Source organism: Aspergillus uvarum (assembly GCF_003184745.1).
Source record: "Aspergillus uvarum CBS 121591 unplaced genomic scaffold BO82scaffold_56, whole genome shotgun sequence".
Classification (NCBI taxonomy): Eukaryota; Fungi; Ascomycota; class Eurotiomycetes; order Eurotiales; family Aspergillaceae; genus Aspergillus; species Aspergillus uvarum.
In genome coordinates, this window is record NW_020291353.1 from 227,579 (window position 1) to 240,962 (window position 13,384).

General features: G+C 53.7%; 4 protein-coding genes across 4 annotated transcripts; 3 read left to right on the forward strand and 1 right to left on the reverse strand.

Annotated features, from left to right (window-relative positions):
• The first annotated feature begins 1,103 nt into the window (after window positions 1-1,103).
• On the forward strand, window positions 1,104-3,091 carry BO82DRAFT_157257 (uncharacterized protein). The gene has a single exon (XM_025630218.1). The coding sequence runs from the start codon at window positions 1,531-1,533 to the stop codon at window positions 2,992-2,994; it is 1,464 nt and encodes a 487-aa protein (XP_025488659.1). The 5' UTR covers window positions 1,104-1,530; the 3' UTR covers window positions 2,995-3,091.
• Window positions 3,092-4,067: 976 nt separating this feature from the next.
• On the forward strand, window positions 4,068-6,319 carry BO82DRAFT_357376 (histidine phosphatase family protein). The gene is made up of 2 exons (XM_025636004.1): window positions 4,068-4,462; window positions 4,527-6,319. Exons 1-2 carry the CDS (start codon window positions 4,419-4,421, stop codon window positions 5,884-5,886), a joined length of 1,404 nt encoding a protein of 467 aa, XP_025488660.1. The 5' UTR covers window positions 4,068-4,418; the 3' UTR covers window positions 5,887-6,319.
• Window positions 6,320-6,421: 102 nt separating this feature from the next.
• Window positions 6,422-7,962, forward strand: BO82DRAFT_435070 (uncharacterized protein). The gene has a single exon (XM_025640998.1). It carries the CDS (start codon window positions 6,524-6,526, stop codon window positions 7,637-7,639), a length of 1,116 nt encoding a protein of 371 aa, XP_025488661.1. The 5' UTR covers window positions 6,422-6,523; the 3' UTR covers window positions 7,640-7,962.
• Window positions 7,963-8,862, reverse strand: BO82DRAFT_394679 (uncharacterized protein; the record flags this gene model as incomplete). Its single annotated transcript, XM_025638750.1, has 3 exons — window positions 8,460-8,862; window positions 8,145-8,209; window positions 7,963-8,081 (listed from the first exon to the last, which is right to left on the reverse strand). Exons 1-3 carry the CDS (start codon window positions 8,714-8,716, stop codon window positions 7,963-7,965), a joined length of 441 nt encoding a protein of 146 aa, XP_025488662.1. The 5' UTR covers window positions 8,717-8,862.
• Between the last annotated feature and the right edge of the window lie 4,522 nt (window positions 8,863-13,384).

The following is a 13,384-nucleotide window of genomic DNA, read 5'->3' on the forward strand; positions in this document are numbered from 1 at the left end:
AGGATTTGGTAAAAGAGTAGGAAAGAAAAAAGATGTAAAAATATAAAGGTGCTGTATGTAGGCTGTATATACGTATGTATGTATGTATGTATGTATGTATGTATGTATGTATGTATGTATGTATGTATGTATGTCGGTAAGTAAGTAGTAGGGACAGACCGACCTAGTTAGGCTTGCAGTCATGGAAAATCCACCTCGAATGGTCATTTTTCTCTCTCTCTCTCTCCTCCCCCTTACCAGCTGCGTGAGCTGCCTGTGCGTCACTCTTTGCGTGATGCCATAATCTCTTTTCTTTTCTTTTGTTTTCTCCTCTTTTCTTTTTCTATTTAAATCGATTCAATTTTTTTTTCTTTTGATTAAAATAATCTTTTGTCTAACGCAAAGTGTCTTACATACTTGTTGTTCATTGTCGACCCAAGATCCTCGCCCCCCTCCCCATTCCCCAACCCATGCCTCTGGGTTCCTCTTTTTTTTCTCTCTTAAACTAATTAAACTAACTAAATCCATGGGTCCCACACCCGCTTGCTGCTGCTGCTGTTCTTATTTCGATTTCCCATTTATTATCCACTACCAAACATCGCCTTCCGTTTCACACCGCCGAAATATTATTGTACTTCTTTCTCTGCTGTCAACAGCTCACTTATGCTTGTGCTGGGAAGCAGATCCGTTCCGTTAGCAATAATCAGATAAAATAAAACAATCCCATAAGAGAAAAATATTTAGGATTAGTACCATACCCACTTCACTACCTACCTACCTTCCTACTTACTTACTTACCTACCGACCTACTGACCTACCTACTATCACTATCGCTTCCTCCACCTCTAACACTACCGTTATCATTTGCGTTCTCCTTGTGATTTGAATTTACTCGTACTTCCTTCTTCTTTCCTCACTTCATCTCCAAGCCCGAGACCGAGGTGTCGACTAAATCACAAACTTACCTTCTCTCTCTGTCTCTTCTATCAATCGTGCCTTGCCTCTGATAACTCGGCTCCACTATACAGATGCTGGGTATCTATTCTCAATCAACGTGAATTTCTTGTTCTCTCACATCATAAATTATTGGTGATTTCAACGAGATTTGGCGGCAGTCGGGTGAATCTTGCCGGTCACCGAATCTATTGTAGTGTTTATTGACGCTGTCAATCATTCTGACGGGATACGAGCAAGAACCGAAAGGTTTGGGTGTATAAGAATTCCCACTGCGCACGCATCCGCTGCCCGTGTTCCTTTCTCAACCACCCAACCCAGCCTATACTTCCCTCCTTTTTCTCTTCTTGTGGGCTCCTAATCAGCCTTTCCGTCACCGTGGCTACCCTAGGACTCAGTGTGTTGGCCAATCTTCCATACTCCAGTCCGGTGCATTCTTCTTCCCAATATCATTCGCTGCCTGGCTTTCCTCTCGCCCAACCAACCGGCTCCCTCTCTCAGGCTCCTCTTCGTCAATCTCCAGCTCATCTGGAGAGAGGAGGAGCCCCGCCATGCCCAGGATCATCTCAACAATCGGTACTGAGAGATTTGAAGCACATGTCGCCCCCTGTCTCTGCTCCCTCGATAGGCGCTGCTCGGGCGTCTGAGAGTCGCGGTTCCCTTGAACGGAAAAGGCCTCGCCTGGACGATGACTCGGATAGCTCAGATCATGTTCGTTCGCGACCTTTCTCCTGGCAATCATCTGACCCGTTGGGTTATGCATTGAATTCGACTGGGCAGTCTCGTCCCATTGGCGTGGAATCGATTCTTAATCCTCCCTCCAAGACGCCGGGTATCAAACCAGAAAACGGTCGGGAAAGTCATGTTGCATCACCATCTTCACACAATCGACACCCGTCCTCGCCGACGGTGCATCTTCCCTCACCAACACTCCACCCGGCTAAGCGACTTTCCTCCTCTCCCGCGGTCAGAAGCCATCCGGTTATAGCCCCTGCATCGCCATCAGCTCGGTTCCCTCCTCTTGGGGGCAGCTTGAGCTTGAAGGCTGGACCGGCCCAATTTCCACTCACCCAAACATCACGCCTGAGCTCGTACCCTAGAGGTCCCAGCTCGCCCCATTTCATCGACTCTGTTCCAGGGCACCCCGTATCGACCTCCCCTCACCCGACTTCAGCCTCAATCCTGGCCCCAGTCTCGGTGCAATCAACTCCAACTTTCCATAGCCGCCAAGCGAGTGGCAACCACACTCCGCATCCGAGTTCCCAGGAAACGAGTCCAACAACACCGGTGTCGACTTACAGTCAGTTTGGTCAATCGTCTCCGGCGATAGCAGCGACTCCCATGCCACACCAGACACCTTCGTTCGGAAACACGTCATATACGGCAGGAGATTCGGCGAGTAGGCTACCTCCTGCCATGGCCGTACCGCGGCCTGGGGACGAGTTGGCCGAGGCACCACCTGCGGGCATGATTCCGTGTTTCGTCGATACGAAATCAGGCTCGTCGCAGCAGGCAGAGAAGCGGAAGGCTAACAGTGACGCATCAAGAAGATTCCGCAATCGCAAGAGGAACGAGATGCAAATGGAACAGAAAATCACTGCGCAGCAGGACGAGATGAGGAAACAAGCCGAGGCTCTACAAAGACAAACACAAGAGATTCGGGCTTTGACCCAGGAGCGCGACTTCTACCGCTCCGAGCGAGACTTCTTCCGTGACCATTATACTCGCCTGGTACCTGCAGGGCAGATACCTACAAGGCCAACATCCCCGCATGCGTTCCGTACGTCTTATCTCACGGCTCCTGATCAAGATCGAAAGGCAGCTTGGCACGGACCCGAGGCAACTCGCGAAAGCCTGGACTCCGCACATGGATCAGCAGCGGGTAGGGCTTCCATCGCCGATTCGAAGATGATGCCCTTGTCGACGGCACGACCACCTGTCACATGGGCTACCTCTTCGGCTTCTTACGCCACGATGCACGCAGAGCGGGGCATCGTACCCGTGGAGAGACCCCCTCGAGAGTTAGCACACGCTTCTGGGGCCTGGACACAGGGCTCCTAATGCTCCCATTTTGGGCTGCGAGAGGTGACACAGAGACATCATCCGCATGCCCTCAGTCCCTCATGCAATATACCTTGGGCAGTTTTTCCGAGGGCGTTCGCTTCTGTTAGGTGAATCACTTTCTTATGTGTTTCTGCCTACATTTCCTTGTATAAGATTCTGGAATCCTCATATTTTTAAAGAAGTTGAAGGAGTCATGACTTGAAGTAACATTCTTTTCTTCTTGATGGAGTGAAGTGTGCAAAAAAGAGATATTTACATGGCTTACATGCCGGACGGTTTAGAACTTTGATGATAGCAATGGAAAAGGCGGCAATTTGTTTTTCCTTAAACTTCTCTTGTCTTCGTTGTATTTGTGCTGGATGTGACTTGACATTGGAGTGAACGTCTAAAATCCCCCTTTGCAACCATTCCGGGGCTTGTTCTTCTCTTGGGTGTTTTCTTTTTGCACGTGGGAGGACTACTAAGACCTTTGGTAGGTTATGCTGGGATTGCACATGTAACACTATATCGCTGGCTGTCCGCCTGGTGTGATGTGGTGGCACCTCAGACTCTGCCAGCTCTTGCACTCCTAGAGATAAATCTAGTATGACCTTCGAGCCTTGTGAGCAAGAATGATATAAAGGTTCTTTCTCCCTACTTCTACCTTCATCACACGGCGCTCTATTTTAACAATGGATTGGGGTGGGAACGTCGTACCACTAAAGCATGCTTGCATGGAAGCGACTAACGAGAGCTGCAGATGGTCAGACAAAGGCTATCGAAATTAAGATCGTAGCATTGCACACAGCCTGATTTTCCAGGGCGTCTCCTATCGTCTAGATTCAGTATGAGTCTTGTACATCTGTAGGTGTTAACTAAGGTATTTCTCGAGATTTCCCGGTAGCAGTTGGTCGACACCTGAGGATTCCAGCATTCCAGCGATCGAGGTCCTCAGGCAGCTACTACGTAGTCAGCCGCGTTACCCAACCAGAAGAAGGGAAATCCCCCACGTGGTCTGCCCCCGGACAGAAGAAGATTAAAGAGATGATCCACACCCACGGTATTCTCTCTCCGGTACTACGGCATCTCCCGCACCTCTCACTACGTACAGTACAAGAGTACTTCAACCGATGTACGAGAGTAGTCTGTTACTGTGCTCCGAGCCATCTCCTGTTTCCACTACTCCTATCCCCACTCAGCAGTTAAACACTCCTCACATTTCAATCTATCCTCGCACGTGGGCTACCAGTGTCGTGTGCTAGCTTTCTAGCTCCGACCGGTGTCGCGTGCTAGCTTTCTAGCTCCGACCGGTGTCGCACATTTAGAGCCATGGGTGCTCTCCGGCCGCAATGAAGGGACTATATGAAGACCCCCAGCGAGCTGGGGGAAAACCTCGTCAATTGTTGTTTCTCACGAACAGAAAAACTGTGGTTGCGGTTACGATGGGATTTTTTACCGCTTTGCTCTCGCTCTACCTCCTTTCAGGGTATGTGAAACTTGACTCCCCCAATTGCTATACATGTGCTCACCGCCTCCTTCAACCTTGATAGAGCGTCCGCCGGTCCGGTGGTTAGATCCTCCAAGCAGAACTCCTCGTCCTGCGACAGTGTCAACGGGGGCTATAATTGCTTCTCCGAGATTTCGCATCTCTGGGGCCAGTACTCCCCTTACTTCTCGGTTGAGGATGAGTCCGTCTCTCCTGCTATCCCGGAGGGCTGCCACGTCACCTTCGCACAAGTGATCTCCCGCCACGGTGCACGGTATCCCACTGCATCCAAGTCCGCAAAATATGCCAAGGTGATCGCAAAGATTCAGGCCAATGCGACGTCTTACAAGGGGGATTATGCGTTCCTGGAGACCTACAACTACACCTTGGGGTCGGACGATCTGACTTCCTTCGGGGAGCAGCAAATGGTCGACTCTGGAATCAAGTTCTACCGGCGCTATGACTCTCTGGCGAGGGACGGCACTCCTTTCGTTCGTGCATCTGGGTCAAGCCGGGTGATTGAATCGGGCCAGAAGTTCATTCACGGCTTTCAAAACACGAAGCTCAATGACACCTTGGCCCTGCCCGGTCAGCTTGCTCCCTTGGTCAATGTGGTGATCTCCGAAAGCACCAACGCCAATAACTCGCTGGATCCCAGTACCTGCACGGTCTTCGAGAACAGCGAACTGGGGGACGACGTTGTAGCCAACTTCACTGCCCTCTTTACGCCACCCATCTTGAAGCGGCTGGAGAAGAACATCCCTGGAGCGAACCTCACGGCCAAAGAGGTCGTCTATCTTATGGATATGTGCTCCTTCGATACTATCGCACAGTCCAAGCCCGAGACTCAGCTCTCCCCGTTCTGTGACCTCTTTACTCATGCGGAATGGGAGCAATACAATTATCTCCGTTCCTTGGAGAAGTACTACGGATACGGTGCTGGAAACCCTCTCGGCCCGAGCCGGGGGGTGGGCTTCACCAACGAGTTGATTGCTCGTCTGACACATACCCCGGTCCATGACGAGACGAGTACCAACCGCACTCTGGACTCGAGCCCGGCCACGTTCCCTTTGAACTATACCCTCTATGCGGACTTCACCCACGACAACGGAATGATTCCTATCTTCTTCGCCTTGGGCCTGTACAACGGCACCAAACCCTTGTCCAAGACGAAGGTAGAGTCGATGAAAGAGACCGATGGGTTCTCGGCGGCATGGACCGTGCCATTCGGTGCACGAGCCTACGTTGAGATGATGCAGTGCAAAGCACAGCCAGAGCCTCTTGTGCGGGTGCTAGTCAATGACCGCGTGGTTCCCCTGCACGGCTGCACGGTTGATAAGCTAGGCCGATGCAGGCGGGATGACTTTGTGCGAGGATTGAGCTTTGCTAGATCTGGTGGGAACTGGGATCAATGTTTTGCCTGATGTTGATGCATTTTCGTCAACCATTTATCTCTAAACTACTTGTGCTGGTAGCAATGCGGGCTACCTGGGCTCCGTGAGCAAATCAATTTTCTTTCTTAATACAGCTTAGCTAGTGCAGCGTTAGCCATACGTGGTAAAGGTGTTCAGACACCAGAGTTTCGGCAACATTCTGAGTGAACAAAACCATTGGGCTTATCCGGTAAGTTCCATCTTGTTCATTGTCATTTTGCCTTCCTCGTCGTGAACCTCTTGTCCACAACTTGCTAGCGGAGCTTTTCTTTTCATTCTCTATCACTCGTATCATTAGGCTGCTCATTTGGATGATTGAACGTCCTGCCGCTTCTAGGCCATAGTTGAAGGGGTCCAAGTCCAAGATTGACAACGAAGATGCGCACGATCCGACCGAAAAATGGCCGTCGTCGCGCGTTCCTCAACATCAACACAATGGAAACTCGGAGATATTCAGTGTCTCTCTCCTCCCAAGCGAAAGAGTGTTATGTCGCTCCGGAGACTATAAATATGTCGGCTGTACAGTCCCAAAATGAGTCTTCATCGTCCTGATCACACGGTACCTTATCCACTCGACAAACCCACTGAACAACTCCAACCCTATTTGTTAACGTAAGTTTCACCCAACATGGAACAGCCAGTTCGTCACGGACTCAACGCCGTGCAGAACCCTTCAAGGCGGTTACTCTTCTTGATCTGCCCGGGCGGGTATAGTTTTGTCCAACAATACCCAACCGTGCTCGCCCGCCTGGCCACCTGGGCCCGACTCGTCTGCGTGACCAGCGAAGTCGACTTCGTGACTAGATGGAACGTCTGGATCAACGACCCGACGTACCGTGTGGCGGGCTTTGTCCTGGTCGACGGCGCGATCTTCCAGCCACCGTGTCGATCTTTGATGCGGAGGCTGGTCGAGCTCTCGCGTTGCATCACCCCCTATCAGCGCCCGCTCACTTCCTCTACGCCCGACAACACTCGCTGGTACGACCAGGCACCCAACCCGGACTTCCGCTATGCGGTGGCCCTGAACGCCGCCCTCTGGGCCGGCAGTCACCCCACCGAGTTCAACCGCTGGCTGGCCGAGACCTGGCAGATCAAGTGGGAGGTCACGCCGGGCGTCAGCGCCGCGGCCGCGGAGTTCTCTCTGGGGCGGGTCGCGCGCGAGACCGGGGACCTGATTGTCGAGGCGTGGTTCGGCGGGGCCTTCGAGTCGCGGGCCGTGTTCGTGACGGGGCCCTCCGAGGACCCCCACGGCGTCTGTGACCGCGACTCGGTCCTGCAGACGTCCGAAGATGTCCTCCTGCGGACCCCCGAGGAAGCCGACGCAGAGTATCAAGCACGCATGGCCGCGCTGCAGACAACGACCGGCCGGTCCGCGTGGGACAGCGGGGTCTTGCTCCCGGATGTGGAGCCCATCTACACCCGGAGCACCGACGAGACCCTGGTGACCTATCCCATGCGTCCGCTGCAACCGCCCCCGCGTCGTCGTCGTCGGCGAGGAGGAAGAGGACAGCGTCCCCGCATTCTGCGGGAGCACTGTGCGGTGACGCTCAACGTCAGCGTTCCCACCGAAGCCCCGCATAGGGCCTTTGCATTCATCGGGGTCATCGACGACATTCCCGAGGTCGGAGGCCTGATCCTTGATGTCTGCAACGTCCACGACGGGGTGATCCAATGGACCGCGCCCGAATTCCCGGTGTCCGAAGCCAGAGACGAGCCATATGATGCGGAGGATGAGGTCGAGTGAAGGGTAACTCGGCTTCCTGCACTTGGATTAACTCCGCGTCACTAGACCGTAGCCCAAAACAGATTTCTGTCTGCTTTGGTTAGATGTAAGTGGTGATTGATGTTTCCTTCGCCGACTGCATACTGGTGCTAGCCTATGCCTGTGCCTATGCCTATCAACCGTGCAAACCAACCATCAAGAAATACAGTCTTGAACCCCAATAGAACTTCATCATAAACATACAGTTCTCAACCCTTGCTTGATGATGAGTAATATACAACTTATAAACCATCCAGGGCTCAACCAGACAAACCACATGCGTAGCACCAAGATCAAACGAAAATCTACTCCCTCCCCTGCCCATCCCCCAAGCTAGTCCCTTGACTCTGCTCATCCAACCCCCCCTGCTGCTGCGCCCGTCCATCGCCGCCAACCAACCGCTTCGGCTTCTGATTCCCAACCGCTAGACACGAGTCAGTACACCCCTTTCCCGGAGACCTCAATCCTAACAGAAAGGACGACATACTCCGCTCATAAAGGATATAAGAAGTATACATCAGAACCGGCAGCGCCACGATCGTCGAGAGCCATCTGTTTCGCACCCACGGGGTTCGGGGTTTGTTAGTCTTGCTGACCAAGCTGTCTGGTGCATAGGTAGTACTGTACTCCCACCCGTCCGGGTCGATAGCTTCGACGCTTTCCCGAGCAAGGGCATTGGAGGGGGGAGGGGGTAAGGCAACTAAGCTTATGCTCATCAGGGAGACCAAATATCCCGACCCCCAAGCATACGCGTGCAGAGCTCTCCAACCAATCAAGTCAAGCAGGGAGCGGGGGAACTCACTTCCTAGCGGCAGCTTTATACTCCTTCGTCTGCCGGATATCCTTCGCAGGGAGCGGGGGGCGGGTGCCTCCGCCTACTCGGGGGGAAGTATTGCTTCCTGGGATTCGGGAGGCGAGAGGCGTGTGGCGGAAGTGAGCATCGGGGAGGACGACGCGTCGGGGTTGGGGTTTGGGGGTGGGCTGCGATTGAGATCTGGGAGTGGGAGTGGGAGTGGGAGTGGGTTTGGATGGGCGGGGGTTGGGAGTGGACGGGGGCATTGTAGATTGATTTCTTCCTGTATGGGGTTTTGCTCTGTGTTTGGTGTGTGAACAATGAAGAATCAGGGACCGAGGGATGTGTTGATTATATTTGGATGTCCCAGGAACAGAAGTAGTACGCGATAGATGCAGTCTCTTGATGTTGAGGCCGATGTTGTTTGGTTGCTTGCAGCCCGGAAGGGAAATTCTTTTTCTGGGGAAGCTGGTGGCCTTGGAGCCTGAGGCATGACTGCAGGGAAACGTGGGTTGATGGTGATGTGATGGGCTAGTCGCTACACTCTACACTACACTTTGCAGCATGCTTGAAACCACCTGTCACTGGTGACAGCTTCTTATCTTCAAATCTCGATTGAATTGCATCTCCTCATAGTCCCGAGTAGCACAATTCCGCTGGCCTCCGTATCCTCATTTTCAGCTTTCTTCATCTGAAGGACAATGATCCCCAATCCCGATCCCAATCTAATAGTACAAGCACAAGCACACACATACACACAAAAACATCCGCAGGTCGAAGGCCAACAGCCAGTTTCCATTCCCAGCTTACAATCCTTACAGCCGAGCGACCCATCCCGAATACCAGTACAGACATCAGTAAGAGCGGGAGAAAAGAGGATAATAGTGGTAGGTATGATCGAATCCCGAGTTCCCAGAACCCAACGCGGCAGTAAAAGCCATATCTCCTTCCATGGCATGATGATCCTCGTCCTCTGATGATGATGATGATGATGATGATGATGATGATGATGATAAAAACACAATCGCTATGCTCAGCTAATTCGCAAAATTCAGCGCAAGGAAAAAAGAGAGACAAAAAAAAAAAAAAAAAAAGAAGAGTGCTCAGCCGGTAACATATCTCGAATCTTGGTCTGTTAGAACAAGCTTGAGCCAGGTGATGCTGTTTCCGCCCCAATTCTGCTCTGTATTCGTGCCCCCTCTGACAAGTCCATCCGCCTCAGCAGGGGTCGATCTCGTTCGTTCTTCCGATTCTTCCGTTCCATTTCGTCTCGTAAGTACCTTCGGTTTTTACCCTCATCGTGCTAGTGCTAAACTCGTCGTGGTCGGATTGTTTGTCGATACTGTTCTTAACGCGGAATCTTTCTTGTTCAACGGTCGTTGACATCTCGCAGCCCGAGGGTAGAGGTACAAATTAAGGAGTAACCTGACTCCAGCACAAAGCGTGCATTAAGGTGGATAGCAGCGTATGAGACGTGGGATAATCGAGGCCGGCGTGCCCTCCCTTCCACCCACCACCCCCTCTTCTGTCTGGTCTCACTTCGAAAAGTCGATGGTGGTAGAGAAGAGATGAGTGCAAACCAGACAGACGAGGGAGTTGAGCTGGTGATCTGAGTGGTGTGAAACGCGGTAGGTGGAAGGGAGAGAGACTGCGCCACCTAGGTGGTGGGCTCCTTCTTGCGGGCGTTCGCGCGACGCGCCCTCTGCTCGGCATGAGTCTGAAATTCCGCCATCAAGGCTGCTGCGGCTCGCCGCCGTGGCCGGCCACCGGGAGTAGTGCCTGGGACTGCGGTGCTGGCTTCGGTGACCGGAGTCGAAGTCTGGGGGGCCGGGGCCGTGGCAGGTGTCGGCACAGGTGCAGGTGCAGGTGTAGCAGTGGTGTTCTTGTTCCCGCCCCCAGGCGTGGCCGGAGTCGCCGCTGACTTGGCTGGAGTCGAGACTGGATCACGGCGCAGGCCAGAGATTTTGAGAAGCTTCGAAGGTCGGCCCTGTGGGGTCTTGCTGTCTGGAACTCCGTTCGTTTCAGGCGCGGTCTCAATCTCAGATCGGGTGCGCTTCTTCGATGAGTCATTGGGAGAGCTGGCGTTCCCCGCCGCTGCGGCTGCGGCTGCGGCGCCCTTCAAAGTCAATTTGATGCGCAAAGTCTTGGGCTGGTCTGCTGCGTGAGGGGGAGTGTTCTCCTTGCGACGACGTTTAGCGGCTTGTGCGGCCTCGGTGGGTTGCTCTGCGCCACGGCGTCGCTTGCGCGAAGCCGGGCCCTTGTGTTCCACCCCCGAACCGGATTTCTCCTTGTCACTCGAGTTCTTGTCATGCTCCGCAATCAGGGCGTGAATGACAGCAGAGGGCATGAACCGGTCCACTTCGATGCCGCGTTTGCGCGCTTCGTCCCGGGCCTTGATCTTCGCTCTTTCCTCGTAAACGTTTTCATAGGTGAACGGCATGTGCGTCTCACGTGGGATGTTTCTCTCACCCATCCGAGGGGGGAAGCCAAAGATACGGTCCTTTTCCAGCTGATCACGCGAAATAAGGCGGACGGGAGGCAGCGGCAGCTTGTCATCCCCGTACGTGTTGTTGGGTCGATACCATTCGTACTCGCCGCCAACATACACCAGTTCCTCGCCGAACTTATTGACTTGGCCTGTGTACGTGAAGCCGTCTTCGTCAGTCCACTCCTTTGACTTGGGCCCCGAGGAGGTTGGCTTACTGGCCCCTCCCGCTTTGACCTTGGTCTTTGTCTCGTCTGAGGGTTGCTCCTCGGTGGGAGCGCGTTTGTTGCGTGTTGCACGCACCGGTCTCTGAGGTCTCGACACTTTCGGGAGCTGCTCCTCAGGTGGACTAGTTTTCTCCGCCTCGCTCTCTCCTTTCTCTTTCTCTGCAGCGCCCTTCTTTGCAGCGCCCTTCTTTGCAGCGCCCTTCTCCGCAGAGTCCTTCTCAGCAGATTCGTTTGGCTTTGCATTTGGCTCGACAATTACCTCTGCATTTGCCTCCTTTGCATTCGTCTCCTCTGCATTTGCCTCCTTTGCATTCGTCTCCTCTGCATTTGGCTTCTCTCCATTCTCCACAACCTCAATCTCCGTCACATCAACTTCCTTCTCCGCAACGTCCGCTTGACCATTCGGCTTTTCTTGAGCCTCATTCTCCGCGGTGTCTCTCTCGTCCTTCTCTTTCAGCTCCCTCTCTTTCTCGCCCCTTTCTTCCCTTTCCTTCTCCTGTCTCTCCCGCTCCAGGCGCACCTTCTCCCTCTCTGCATGCTTGACCTCGAACTCACCACGAAGCTCAGCCAGCCAGTCATCCGCTTCGGCGACAGGCTCGAATTCAGGAGCAAGAGCCGCATTTGCCAGATCAAATATCTGAATGCCCAAGGCCACTGCATCCCACTTCAAAGGTGGACCTTTGGGGCCATCGGGTCGAGCCGACGCCGAACGCGGAGGCCGGCGGAACCGCCGCTCGGATTCGATCGACTCCATCGCCTTGATGGTCGGCTTGCGCAGTCTAGTGGAAATACGGTTGCCAGCTGACGTCGCCGTGGTCAGGCTTCCGGTGGGAGAGCCGGGCGTTTCAGTGGTCCCATCGAGGCCAAAGTTGTTGCGGTACATGTCGGTGTCATACTCAAAGTGGAAGCTATCCCCGTAAGGAGTCGCGCCGGGGGTGTTGTTCTCGTCGGGGATCGGAGTCCCGAAATCCCGCAGGACCTTGTCGTCGGAGGCTGGGGTGGTGGATTCGATGCTGTCCGCGATCCCCCGCTCAAACGGCAGCGCGGGGGTGAGCGACTCTGCGCCCGAGGAGAGGTCGCTGGCTTTGGCGTTGTTACTGCTCAGATAGTTGGGGGCTTGGCTGAGGGTTCCGGGCTCAATCAGCGAGCGACGACTGCTGCGCTGAGGCCGCGTGCTCCCCTTCTTGGAGGCACGGGAAGGGACGGACTTAGCGTTGCCCATCTTTGATGATGTCGTTGGACTTGATATCTGTGCAATCGGTGTGGATTGGGTATGTTCAGTGGCTGGGTTCAAGCGACTGGGGTTGATGGTACCAGTAGCTTTGCGGTCCGTACGGCGCGCTCTGCTGGTAGAGACTTGAGGAGTCGACGGGCGAGATGGTGCAACAGGTGTTTGAGATTTGGGGGATCTCTTGTCCTGCGTATCGGCAGGCTTGGTAGCAGTTTCTGCAGGTGTAGACTCAGTTTTTATCTGAGCAGGAGTTTTCACGATGTTGGAGTTTGGAGTCTCAGCGCCCTTGGATTTATGATCCTTGCGCGTACTGACAGGAGTAGAAGTGACAACACGGGGTGTAGAAGCCGACGTGGACAAGGCACGCGGGGTAGAGGAAGCAGAAGAAGTGACACGAGGGGTAGAGGTAGAAGTCGGGAGAGCCGTGGTCGCCAAAGAATGCCGCTTTGACTGAGGTTTCTTCAGCAGAAAGTGATGCAACGTTGATTGCGACTGTTCGAGACGCGGTTTGGACTGAAGAACAGCCGGTTCACTGGGAGATCCGCTATTTGAAGACAGCTCGCTGTTGGAAGTCACAGCTTTTCGATTTCGGTCCCTCCTCTTGGAGACACTGTCAGTGGGTTGAGATGAGACCACCGGTCCCTTGGAAGTAGACGTATTAGGAGTCTCCGTGGACTCCTTTCCTTTGGGAGTCTGCGTAGTCTGATTAACAGGTCGTTGCGTCTTGCGTCGTTTCGCCGACGGCAACGAGTCTTCAAATGAGGTGGTGACCGGAGTTGGAGGTAGAGAGTAAGATGACTGAGAGTGATTTGAGGCGTGCGATTCAGGTTCACGGGTTGTTTTACGTGACGCACGCGATGAGCTTCGTCGAGTCTCACGCTGGAAGCTGGGTAAGCACGGGTTTGAGGATATGGGTACAGGGAGAGAGGGAGATGCAATGAGGGGGCAAGCAGGCATGGAGGAATCAACATACAGGCGTTGTTGGATCGAG